Source organism: Bufo bufo, chromosome 9, assembly GCF_905171765.1.
Source record: "Bufo bufo chromosome 9, aBufBuf1.1, whole genome shotgun sequence".
Classification (NCBI taxonomy): Eukaryota; Metazoa; Chordata; class Amphibia; order Anura; family Bufonidae; genus Bufo; species Bufo bufo.
Window position 1 is genome coordinate 221,420,749 of NC_053397.1, and position 13,277 is coordinate 221,434,025.

General features: G+C 42.8%; 1 protein-coding gene across 11 annotated transcripts in view; it reads left to right on the forward strand.

The window, feature by feature from the left end:
- The window catches only part of DAB1 (DAB adaptor protein 1), a 230,960-nt gene that overhangs the window by 4,527 nt on the left and 213,156 nt on the right, over window positions 1–13,277 (forward strand). For all 11 annotated transcript variants that reach the window (XM_040408230.1, XM_040408231.1, XM_040408234.1 and 8 more), the window contains exon 2: window positions 12,806–12,999. In XM_040408230.1, the coding sequence (XP_040264164.1) occupies window positions 12,933–12,999 (67 nt within the window). In that variant the 5' untranslated portion in view covers window positions 12,806–12,932. The remainder of the gene's footprint in view (window positions 1–12,805; window positions 13,000–13,277) is intronic.

Sequence of the window (13,277 nt, forward strand, 5' to 3'; positions counted from 1 at the left end):
ACATTACATTACTTATCCTGTACTGATCCTGAGTTACATCCTGTATTATACTCCAGAGCTGCACTCACTATTCTGCTGGTGCAGTCACTGTGTACATACATTACTTATCCTGTACTGATCCTGAGTTACATCCTGTATTATACTCCAGAGCTGCACTCACTATTCTGCTGGTGCAGTCACTGTGTACATACATTACTTATCCTGTACTGATCCTGAGTTACATCCTGTATTATACTCCAGAGCTGCACTCACTATTCTGCTGGTGCAGTCAATGTGTACATACATTACTTATCCTGTACTGATCCTGAGTTAAATCCTGTATTATACTCCAGAGCTGCACTCACTATTCTGCTGGTGCAGTTACTGTGTACATACATTACTTATCCTGTACTGATCCTGAGTTACATCCTGTATTATACTCCAGAGCTGCACTCACTATTCTGCTGGTGCAGTCACTGTGTACATACATTACTTATCCTGTACTGATCCTGAGTTACATCCTGTATTATACTCCAGAGCTGCACTCACTATTCTGCTGGTGCAGTCACTGTGTACATACATTACATTACTTATCCTGTACTGATCCTGAGTTACATCCTGTATTATACTTCAGAGCTGCACTCATTATTCTGCTGGTGCAGTCACTGTGTACATAAATTACTTATCCTGTACTGATCCTGAGTTACATCCTGTATTATACTCCAGAGCTGCACTCACTATTCTGCTGGTGCAGTCACTGTGTACATACATTACTTATCCTGTACTGATCCTGAGTTACATCCTGTATTATACTCCAGAGCTGCACTCACTATTCTGCTGGTGCAGTCACTGTGTACATACATTACATATCCTGTACTGATCCTGAGTTACATCCTGTATTATACTCCAGAGCTGCACTCACTATTCTGCTGGTGCAGTCACTGTGTACATTACATTACTTATCCTGTACTGATCCTGAGTTACATCCTGTATTATACTCCAGAGCTGCACTCACTATTCTGCTGGTGCAGTCACTGTGTACATACATTACATATCCTGTACTGATCCTGAGTTACATCCTGTATTATACTCCAGAGCTGCACTCACTATTCTGCTGGTGCAGTCACTGTGTACATTACATTACTTATCCTGTACTGATCCTGAGTTACATCCTGTATTATACTCCAGAGCTGCACTCACTATTCTGCTGGTGCAGTCACTGTGTACATACATTACTTATCCTGTACTGATCCTGAGTTACATCCTGTATTATACTCCAGAGCTGCACTCACTATTCTGCTGGTGCAGTCACTGTGTACATACATTACTTATCCTGTACTGATCCTGAGTTACATCCTGTATTATACTCCAGAGCTGCACTCACTATTCTGCTGGTGCAGTCAATGTGTACATACATTACTTATCCTGTACTGATCCTGAGTTCCATCCTGTATTATACTCCAGAGCTGCACTCACTATTCTGCTGGTGCAGTCACTGTGTACATACATTACTTATCCTGTACTGATCCTGAGTTACATCCTGTATTATACTCCAGAGCTGCACTCACTATTCTGCTGGTGCAGTTACTGTGTACATACATTACTTATCCTGTACTGATCCTGAGTTACATCCTGTATTATACTCCAGAGCTGCACTCACTATTCTGCTGGTGCAGTCACTGTGTACATACATTACTTATCCTGTACTGATCCTGAGTTACATCCTGTATTATACTCCAGAGCTGCACTCACTATTCTTCTGGCTATTACTGGAGACAATCAGGATGCAATCTTGCTGATAGACACCCACCCAATAGTAAGATCTTGTCAGACACCAGGTAAGTAGTGACTGCTGTGGGGTTTCAGCTCTGGAGCTTTACCTCCAAAGATGAGACTTTTCAGCAGGCTCTTTATACATTCTGACAGTGTATGTCAGTCTGTAGTCGTCAATGACTATTGGATAAATTCTAGAAACCTTGCAGCGTTAATCCCTGAATACATGTTGTACACCAATCACATCCACAGCAGCAGGACCGTCATCAGCACTAGGCGAGTCTGAACAGATGCTAGGGTCCGCAGAGTTCAAGGAGCCCATGGCAATCCGGGTAAAGATGCTCAGTCCTGAGGCATAGAGAGGGGTCGATGTGGAGCTGGCTGTGCTCAGCTGCATTCACAATTCTGCCAAGCATACCCTGATGCATGAGATACTGAACAAGCAGGGATCCTTACTGGCATGTTAGGTCATGCAGCTTGAGAGCTAACATAAAACAGGCAAATTTCCTTAAACAGCTCTGGGTGTGACTAGAGTATAATTTATTATGAACAATGTATATTTATCCATCAATACATCCAGATTTAACCCATTAAATGTTCATAAACAGCGCTCTGCCTTCAGTACACGCTGCAGGTCCTATAACGTCAGACCTGTCATTGTCTCTGCTGCACGTCAGTAAATATCCCGAAAAATATAAAATCATTAAAGCAGACAAAAAGCTGCATTACAGAAATGTCAGGGAATGTCACCCGTCTCGGCTGGGCCCCTGGAGCCTGCAGTCATTCTGCTACACTTCATGACAAAGCTGCTGCGTGTCCTGTGAGGCTGGGGGGCCCCGGCTAGTAATTATACCCCCGGGGTCACTGCTTCTGCTGACCCATGCAGTCTGGGGCAGGAACACAGGCAGCAGATTTCTGTTTTCAGCAAGAAGCGATTGCTGTGATGTCTGAGGTCTCCGCGCCCGTAACGTAAACTCCACAACCAACCTGTGCGGTCAAGAATCTGTCACTGGAGCAGCAATGATTCATAAAAGGTCTATAAAGATATGATGAAAAATACATTTACAAATCACTGGAAACAGAAGAATTATGTCGGCATGCTTTCTCTAACTAGTGTCCATTCATTGAAAGCAAGCGGTGATAATGAACATAGGATTTGAATCACAAAACATATCAGAAATTTGCAAAGCTTTAATATTTATAAATATGGCGCTGATTCTGAACATTATATTTATATAATAAATTCCCCAAAAAATCCACTGCTTCCTTCTCACAGATTATTATCTTCTTCAGCCGCCACTAGGGGGGGCTCAGTACATAGGACTTTATACAGTTGCCCTTGATATCAGTGTAGGCTGTCAATACTCTCTTTGCATGGAGCTTCCTCTAGTGGCAGCTGCCAGAAATGCAGTCAATCTATATCAGGATCAGGAGAAGGAGTTCAGCCTTGGGTCTCCCTCCCCCTGGGCCCCATGATAGGTGTGACACCAAAACAGGTACACTACGTGTGAACTCCATTTTGTTGAACAGTTGGGTGTCTGTTGATTCATTTTTTAATATATTGTTATGGTAGTCATAGCTTCATTTTTCTGATACACAACTCCGAATGCCCGCATATTTATTGAATTAAATGATAACATTTTGCTCACCTGCAGCCACCACTAGGGGGCGCTTACTGTATGCTGTGCTATTGAGCTCACTGTATAATCAGACCCCCCCTAGTGGAGGCTGAAGGTAACAAGAATTGTATCATTTAACTATATGTCAATGCATCAGGAAGTGCTACAAGTGTTGGGGGCTAGAAAAGTTTTTTTAGGGACAGGATTATAAAAGGTGGTGACGTTTTAATTTAAGATGATTTTACATGAAACAAAACCCCTTTAAGTCCCCTTGTGTGGCACTTACTGGATTTTGAGTGACTTTGACCTGAATGGACGGGGGGGGGGGGGGGGGTGCGTATTACTGCTCTTTGTGAGACATTCAGTAGACATTTGTTTAATTAGCATTAAGTCATTGAAATTTGTACTCGTTCTAGATAAGATTTCCTTTCTTTATGACATTTCGGCAGGTTTCGCTGTTACCCTGCATGACCTCCCCCTTATCATCGCTGGACGGATCCTATCTAGCAGATGCAGGAGCTTTGGTCACATAAAGAATGTGAACAATTTTGAAACTAATCGTCCTAATGCATTCCACAGCGATTTTCCTTGTTTGCATTTTAATTTTTTCACTCCTTGCCTTCGTGCAGCCATAACGTTTTTATTTTTCAGTTTTTTTAGGGTTTGTTTTTTATGGGTGAAGTTGCTCTTTCTAATGGCACCATTTAAAGGGGTTGTCCAGGGAAAGATATTTATGACTTATCCTCAGGATAGGACATCAGTATCAGATCTGTAGGGGAGCAACACCCGGGATCCCCGCCGATCAGGTGTTGGAAGAGGCCTTGAGCACCGCAGCCCCTTCCTAGGACGGTGACATCACTGTCCCGCAGTCACATGTCCTAGAAGCAGCTCAGCCTCATTCAAGTCAATGGGGCTCAGCTGCAATAGCAGGCACTGCCACTAGGTATAAAAGTTCCGTAGGCGGCGCTCACCTGGTCAGTCTTGCAGTGGAAGCACGGACGGTGCTTGGAAAGGGCACCAGTTGCAAACTGTATAAAAATAAGATGGGATGTCCAGCTTTCCAAAATAACACAGGATAAAAGACAATCCAACACGGCAAGCAGGCCACTATACGATGTACGGCGCTGTCCATGGAAAGCTGTTGGAGTCTGTATTGCTCACCATAGCCGATCGGTGGGGCTGCCGGGACTTGGACCCCTGCTAATGAGATAATGATGACCTATCCTGAGGATAAATCATTATCTTCTCCAAGATAACCCCTTTAATATTGAATACAATGCAGTGAGAAGCTGGGGAAAAAACCACATAGGGTAGAAATGGAAACAAAATTCAATTCTGCCACAGTTATATGGGTTTTGTTTTTACTGCGTTCCCTATGTGGAAAAACGGATCCGTTGTCTTCATTCTCTGGGCCAGTACATCACAGTGATACCACACTTGTATAGTTTTTCTTATGTTTTCATACTTTTCAAAAACTGGAAGAAAGTAATTTTTTTTTTTTATCGCCATATTCTGACCCCCATAACTTGTTTGTATTTGCATCTATGGCATTGAGTGAGGATATTTTGTTGAGCAATCTGTAGTTTTTAGTGAAAACATTCACTTTTTGATCTCTTTTTATTAAATTTTTTGGGAGGTGAAGAGACAATTGGCCATTTAGATTTTTGTTTGTGTTACGGCATTCACTGTACGGGATTAATACAGTTAGGTCTAGAAATATTTGGACAGTGATGCGATCTTCATGATTTGGGCTCTATATTGAGGTGTAAACTTTCAGGTTTAATTCAATAAAACCAAAAGTATCCCGTGAAACTTTTAGGAATTGCAACCATTTTTCTACAAACCTTCTCATTTCAGGGGCTAAAAAGTAATTGGGCAAATTAATATTACCCTAAATAAAATGTTCATTTTAATACTTTGTAGAGAATCCTTTGCAGGCATTGACTGCCTAAGGTCTGGCCCCATGGGCATCCCCAAATGCTGGGTTTCCGTGATGCTTTTCCAGGCATTTACTGCAGCTATCTTCAGTTGTTGCTTGTTTTTGGGTCTTTCTGCCTTAAGTTTTGTCTTAAGCAAGTGAAATCCATGCTCAATCGGGTTGAGGTCTGGTGATACACTTGCCCATTGCAGAATATTAAACTTTTTTGCCTTAAAAAACTCATGGGTTGCTTTCGCAGTTTGTTTTGGGTCATTGTCCATCTGTCCTGTGAAGCACTGTCCACTGTACACTTCAGAATTCATCCGGCTGCTTCTGTCTTGAATCACATCTTCAATAAATACTAGTGACCCAGTACCATTGGAAGCCATGCATGCCCATGCCATCACACTGCCTCCACCCTGTTCTTCAGAGGATGTGGTGTGCTTTGGATCATGAGCTCTCCCAAGCCTTCTCCATACTTTCTTCTTCCCATCATTTTGGTATAGGTTGATCTTAGCTTCTTCTGTCCAAAGAACGCTGTTCCAGAACTGGGCTGGCTTCTTTAGATGTTTTTTGACAAAGTCTAATCTGGCGTTTCTATTTTTGAGGCTAATAGTTTGCACCCTGTGGTAAAACCTGTGGAATTGCTCTCATGAAGTCTTCTCTTTATGGTACCAAAATATATCCACGGCACACTCATATATTATGCTCAATAGAATATGATTTATTGTTTGCTAACACCAACTTTATGTTTCATATTTCAGACATCACATGAAAGCAGGGCCCCTTCACTGAGCACCTCGCTTTGGATTCAAAATCCTCTTAAAAGGCAGTGTTGCCATTCAAATTTAGACTTTCTCTTTATGGTAGACGTAGATACTGATGCACCTACTTCCTGGAGAGTGTTCTTTACTTGGTAGACTTAGATACTGATGCACCTACTTCCTGGAGAGTGTTCTTCACTTGGTAGACTTAGATACTGATGCACCTACTTCCTGGAGAGTGTTCTTCACTTGGTAGACTTAGATACTGATGCACCTAATTTCTGGAGAGTGTTCTTTACTTGGTAGACTTAGATACTGATGCACCTACTTCCTGGAGAGTGTTCTTCACTTGGTAGACTTAGATACTGATGCACCTACTTCCTGGAGAGTGTTCTTCACTTGGTAGACTTAGATACTGATGCACCTACTTTCTGGAGAGTGTTCTTTACTTGGTAGACTTAGATACTGATGTACCTACTTCCTGGAGAGTGTTCTTCACTTGGTTGACTTAGATACTGATGCACCTACTTCCTGGAGAGTGTTCTTCACTTGGTAGACTTAGATACTGATGCACCTACTTTCTGGAGAGTGTTCTTCACTTGGTAGACTTAGATACTGATGCACCTACTTTCTGGAGAGTGTTGTTCACTTGGGTGGATGTTGTGAAGGGGTTTTTCTTCACCATGGAAAGGATTCTGCGTTCATCCACCACTGTTTTCGTCCGTGGACATCCAGGCCTTTTTGGGTTCCTGAGCTCACCAGAGCGCTCTTCTTTTTTTTTTTTTTTTTTGCCAGAATGTACCAAACTGTTGGTGTAGGCCACTCCTAACATTTCCACCATCTCTCTGATGGATTTTTTCATTTTTTTTTATACTAATGATGGTCTGTTTCACTTCCATTGAGAGCTTCTTTGACCGCACGTTGTGGGTTGACAGCAACAGCTTCCAAATGCAAATGCCACACCTGGAATCAGCTCCAGACCTTTTACCTGCTTAATTGATGATGGATTAACGAGGAAATAGTCCATGCAGCTCATTAAATATTTTTCTAGATAATTGTCCGATTACCTTTGGGCCCTTGGAAAAGAGGCAGCTACATATTAAAGAGCTGGAATCCCTAAATCCTTCCTCCAATTAGGATGTGAATCCCCTTAAATTAAAGCTGAGAGTCTGCACTTTAAGCCCATATAGATTATATAACTGTATCTTGAATATGTTTGGGTAAAAAGCTAAACGGCCAAACTTGTGTCACTGTCCAAATATTTCTGTACCTAACTGTATGTTTATATTTTAATAGCCCAGGCATTTTGGGATGCTGCAATGCCTTTGATCTTTATTTTGTTATTGTTGTTTTATTTTTTTATGGGGAAACTTCTTTTAAACCCCTAGGAAGGGGCCTGAATATGCAACCTTCAGATCTCATATGCCTTACATTGCAATGAATTATCACCGCAATGAAGGTTGAATTTGCTAAGTTCCGATGGATATTTTATTTCCAGTGTCTTTTCTGTTGCAGCATTTACATTGTGTTTTTGGTTTGTTGTGTGGCGGATATTTGCTGTGTACGTGGCAGCGCTGCTGGTATAACGTTAATAGCATTTCTCTGCCATTTGAATACTAATCACATTTAGTTCCACACTTTTTAATAAAGTGCAGGCGATCATCCATGTAAATATCTTCCATCAAGTACAAGGGTTTAAATATGAATCTGAATGCATTTAATTGGAATTTTTATCAGTTTATTTGTGGCCTTTGGCAGCGGCTAAATCAATTGTCTGCATTATAGGTAGTTAAAAGGTTAGTCTTCATACATTTACATAAATATCTGACAAAGCTCTGGGGGTAGACTGTGGGGACGCTTCACTCTGCAAGACTTTGCCTATAAAATTCTATCATGCTTTATCACATGAGCCCTGATATCCTGGGAGATCTGACATAGAAGAATGTAGATAACATTGAAAAAATAAAGAGAGAGAGAGAGAAAAATTGAGAGAGAAATGAAGAAAGAAGGAGAAAAGAAGGAAGTAAGGAAAGAAGGAAGGAAGAGAGAGGACGAGACAGAAATAGAGAGAAACATATATAGAAAGAAGACAATAAAAAGAAGAAGGAAGGAAAGAAGAAAGAGAGAGAAGCAAGAGAAATAGAGAGAGAAATGAAGGAAAAAAGGAAAGCTGAACAAAAGGAGGAGGAAAGTAAGGAAGGAAGGAAAGGAGATAGAGGGAGAGACAGAACTAGAGAGAGAAAAGAAGCTAGAAAGATGGAGATAAAAGAGAGGGAGGTAGGAAGGAAAGACAGAAGGAAGAGCGAGGGCAAGGCAAATAAAAAGAGAAATGAAGATAGAGAAAGACAAAAAACAGGACAGGGAAGGAAAGCACAGAGAGGGAGAGACAGAAATAGAAAAGACGGGGACAGAGAAAGGAAGACATGAGGAAGGAAAGAAGACAGAAAGGAAGGAGAATAGGAACAAATTACATAAAAAAGAGAAAGGAAGAAATCAGGGAAGGAAGGTGTCACGGATGATGTTGCAGATAGCTGGAACTTATAAATAAACATCCGACTGGCTTGATCCCAAACTAAGGAGCATATGGGTGAGCCCTATAAAACCCTAAGAGCTCTCCCTGACTGCTATGCCCATGCAAGGGTCTCAATGGTAGACGATTGCATGCCCACGTACCTAAGACTGTGTGACACCTGAAAACCCTATAATAGTGAGGGGACACGACCACCGGCTCCCTGCACTAAATACGGACGGAGTCAGGGTCACCTAGAATCAAGCCAGCAAGGAAACACAAATAAAGGAAAGGACTTATCTGAGCAAACAGCAGCAGCAGCCTCCAGCAATGAACACCTCATCCAGGAAGTAGTATAAACCGCAAAGTGAGGCAGTATGGGAGGGAATATAAAGGGAGACAATTAGTCTAAATAGGTGACACCTGGGAGAAGGAAAGGAGATGAAAAAGTGAAACCAAAACAAAGAACGTCATGCAAGAGGTAGAGAAGAACGTCTGCCAGACCTTCTCACAGAACTGGCGGTGACAGAAGGAAAAAGAGGAAAAGAAAAAAGAATGGGAAAGAAAGAAAGGAATTTAGGAAGGAAGGAAGAAAGGGAAAGGAAGGAATTTCGGAAGGAATTAAGGATACGATGAGATGTTGTTCTCCATTATATTGTTACTTATGTTAACTGCAAACAGAAAATGCACTCCATGTACTTGTCGAGTCTTCAGATCTTTCTTTCATACTGTAGATTACAGCGCAGCTCATTTGTTGTTTTTCTTTCACTCGTCAAACAAAAGTAATTTCACGTCAGGTTTATGTGAAGCTTCTATAATTAATCCAGATTCTTCTTTCCTTCCGTTACAGCTGCCGGTTATCGACTGGATGGTTTTGCTTTGTGGCTGTGAATTATTTTTCTGGTGTGATAATTGTGTCATTATTGTCGTAGGAAGAATGTTTTCTGTTTGTTTACATTAAAATCTATAATAATAAATATAAAACATAGTGCAGGGGCAGACCCTACCATTGTAATGGACACAAGGGGGGAGTATTATTTCTGTTTCGATACTGCTGGATTAAAATTTATTTGGCTCACCAGAGGAAAGGATCCTTATCTGTAGGTTACTTGTAAATCAGTCCATAAAGGGTTTTTCCATCTTTAGGGCCTTACGAGGAGCCCCCACATGGCATACTCCCATTCTCTTTGCCGCTAAGTTCTGGCTTCTTCACTCACCCACCGCAGTGCCCACTCATCCACATCTGGTTTGAAGGCCACTGCAGACAATAACTGGCTGCAGCCGTGACCTGTCGCCCTTGAGTCACGTCAATGAGTCAAATGACGCAAGCAGGATCCATCACCACTGCAACCAGTGATTGGCTGCAGCAGTCATCAAACCGGATGGGGACTGGAGCACTGCAGCAGCGGAGTGGGAGTGAAGCAGATATATATGCTTTTCTATGCAGGCCCGGACACGTGGCGGGATGGGAGGCATGAAAAGCCCTAGAAGATGGAAAACCCCTTTAAGAAAGAGACCCTAGCATCAAATAGGGTTATCTCCCACTAGAACTTTGGGGCTACTTATTGGGCCCAATGGGGATCCTAAGATGGGCCAAAGTGATGACTTCTGGGAACCTGAGGCTGCATTAGAACAGGAGTCAAAAACTGCATCATGTGATCCTTTTCAGAGCTTCTGATTGGCTGAGAGAGATTATACAATACACAGTGTGATGCCATAAAAGTAGGATGTCCTTTCTGCCCCCCTGTATGGCATTTTCATGGGGGGCTATTCAGTCAGTGTAGTTGTTCCCACTAGTATAAATCCATTAGAGGATCACACTGATCTCCTTAGTATAGGCAGTCTGCAATAGTGACGCATTCCCTTTAAATAAAAGTGTTACTTTGTATATATTGATGATCAGAAGAGATCTGATACATGCTACATTTCTGCTAAGTTTCCATCCTCATGATCAAATATCAGGACATCTGGAATGTTATAAAAAGACGCCGAGCTCCTCGTTCTTCATCAGATCTGTGCTGGCTTACAAATTAAAAATGCAAAACATTCCACTAACTTCACATCGGTTGCCAGGGAGTTTTGGAATAAATTTAGTTATTTTTTATTTTTTTTTCATTTGTATTCATATCTTCATTTTAGATCTTATACTACAAGGTCGTACACGGCCAAATTTATAGCAACAGAAGAATCGTCATCCCTCGTGAGACAGCTGTAGACGTAGTGTGGTCAGAAATGTTTTGTAACCTGGAGATTTTGGGTCTTTTTCCTCTCTCAATGGGTGCATTTATACGACCGTGGGACGGCTGTGCCTGTGTTGTGGATCAGCAAAATACGGGAGCCTGCCGTGTGCATCCTGCATCGTGATCTGCAAGATGTGGCGAAAGTTAGGACATGTTCTATCTTTTTTGGTGTGGAGATAGGGCTTCCATGTGCTTCCGGGTCCATGTTGATAGAACATGTCCTATCTTTTGCCAAATCTTGCGGATCGCAGACTCATTGAAGTCTACGGGCCTGTACCGCTATACGGGGTGAACGTGGCTGGTGTTCCCGTGGTCTGCTGTCCACAGCACGTTCATATGAATGCACCCTATGTCTTCTGATTAGGCAGGGTCTTCCTGGTTTGATATAACGGTTTTACCATGTGTTATGGACCAATAAGATATCTCCTTCCCTGCTGCTTCCCCTCCCCTCTCGCAGCAGCTGCAGCTGCATCTCCCCCTCTCCCTCCTGGCAGTCTTCCAGCACTGTTTTACTTTAGATTGAATTATTTAGTGGCTCAGGCCGGGTTTGTGCATGTACCAGTAGTGTCTTCTACTACTCTGCAGCTTGTGTTTAGGTGCTGCTAAGAATAATGATGTCAGAGGTGTCCCAATGGTGCCATTTTCATAGTAGTCCCAGAATACAATTCTAATAGTACCCACACATTGCCAACCTCAAATTAGTCCCACAGTGCCAATTTCACAGCAGTCTTGCAGTGCCAGCCTCATAGCAGTCCCATAGTGCCAATCTCATAGTAGTCCACCATGCTAGCCACTTTGTATTGTCACTCACAGTGCCAGCCTCATAATAGTCACACAGTGCCAGCCTCACAGTAGTCCACAGTGCCAGCCTATTTGTGTTTTCGAATTGCTAGTCTCATGGTGTCAGCCTCATAGTAGTTCAACAGTGTTAGTCTCATAGCACTCACATAGCAGTCTCACAGTGCCAGTTTCATTGTAGTTATGCAGTGCCCACTGTGCCAGCCTCATAGCAGTTTCAATGTGCCAATCTCATTGCAGTCTCACAGTGCCAGCCTCATAGTAGTCCACAGCGGTAGTCTCTTTGTAGTTCCACAGCACCAGCCACATAGGAGTATCACAGTGCCAACCTCATAGCCCCCTCACAGTGCCAGCTTCATAATAGCTCCAATGTGTCAGCCTCATAGTAGTGCCAATCTCATAGTAGTCCGCCATGCTTGCCACTTAATAGAGTCACAGTGCCAGCCTCACAGTAGTCCACCATACTAGCCTCTTTGTGTTTTCACATTGCCATCCTTATGCCACTCTCACAGTGCCAGCTTCATAATAGCTCCAATGTGCTAGCCTCACAGTAGTCCACCATGCTAGCCTCTTTGTGTTTTCACATTGCCAGCCTCATACCACTCTCACAGTGCCAGCTTCGTAATAGCTCCACTGTGCCAGCCTCATAGTAGTGCCACAGTGCCAGATTCATAGTAGTGCCACAGTGCCAGATTCATAGTAGTGCCACAGTGCCAGCTTCATAGTAAAACACAACACACATACAGTATCTGCTTGCAGCTCCCATTGTTGGCACAGGGGGGCATCGCCTCTCCGCCGGATGTAACTTCCCCTTCCTGTGCATACAAGATGGGTGCCTTACAACAGTAGAAACCTGTTGCTGACATTGTAAGGGTGGGTGGCATACCTCCCAAAATGACAGTGGGAGATGAGTGACAACGTAGTCGAAGTGTTCACCTTGTAAACGGTGGTCCAAATATCTCCTGCAGAATTTGATTCATGACATTGCATTCAACCTTCTTGTTCTTTCCGCCTGGTTGTCATCTCAAGCCCGTTCCATCCTCTCTAATGGAGAATCACGGCAGCTTGATGATGGTCTCCTATAAGTAATTTACTTTCAGGTTTGGCCAGGAGCTGCAAAGCATCAAGTGCGCTCAATGCCATGTCACAAAGCGCGTCCCCTCCTAAGCCCCCTCTAACCTGACTGTTTGTCATTTCTCCTGCAGCTCTTGAAAGACATGAGTGAGATATGTGATTTGGAGTGTTGCATCTGAAGGGCTAAGCGATTCTTTTGGAGAAGACTTCTAGATGAGCCTGGATCTGTGTGAAGAGGTCTAAGGAGGATTTAATAGGATGTCAACTGAGGCAGAACTTCAAGTGGCTGTGAAAACCAGCGCCAAGAAAGAATCAAAAAAGAAAGGTACTTTTCATGTTCTGGGAGGTGCGGCGTCAGAGGAGCCCTACATGGCGGCACTTTCATTAGCTGGCCTTCTTCTTTCATGTAGGAAATTATAGTCTACAGAAAGAAACGGTTTTGCAAAGAATTCTGTCCGTAATATTTTATATAAAACTGAGGACAAAAGGGAACTTTGGGGAGGTTTTAATACTAAAAAAAGGGCTGGAGAGGCCAATTAAATGGCCATTAACCCCGAGAGGTTCCCAGCATTAGACTTAATAAAATAAAGTCATCATGGGGGG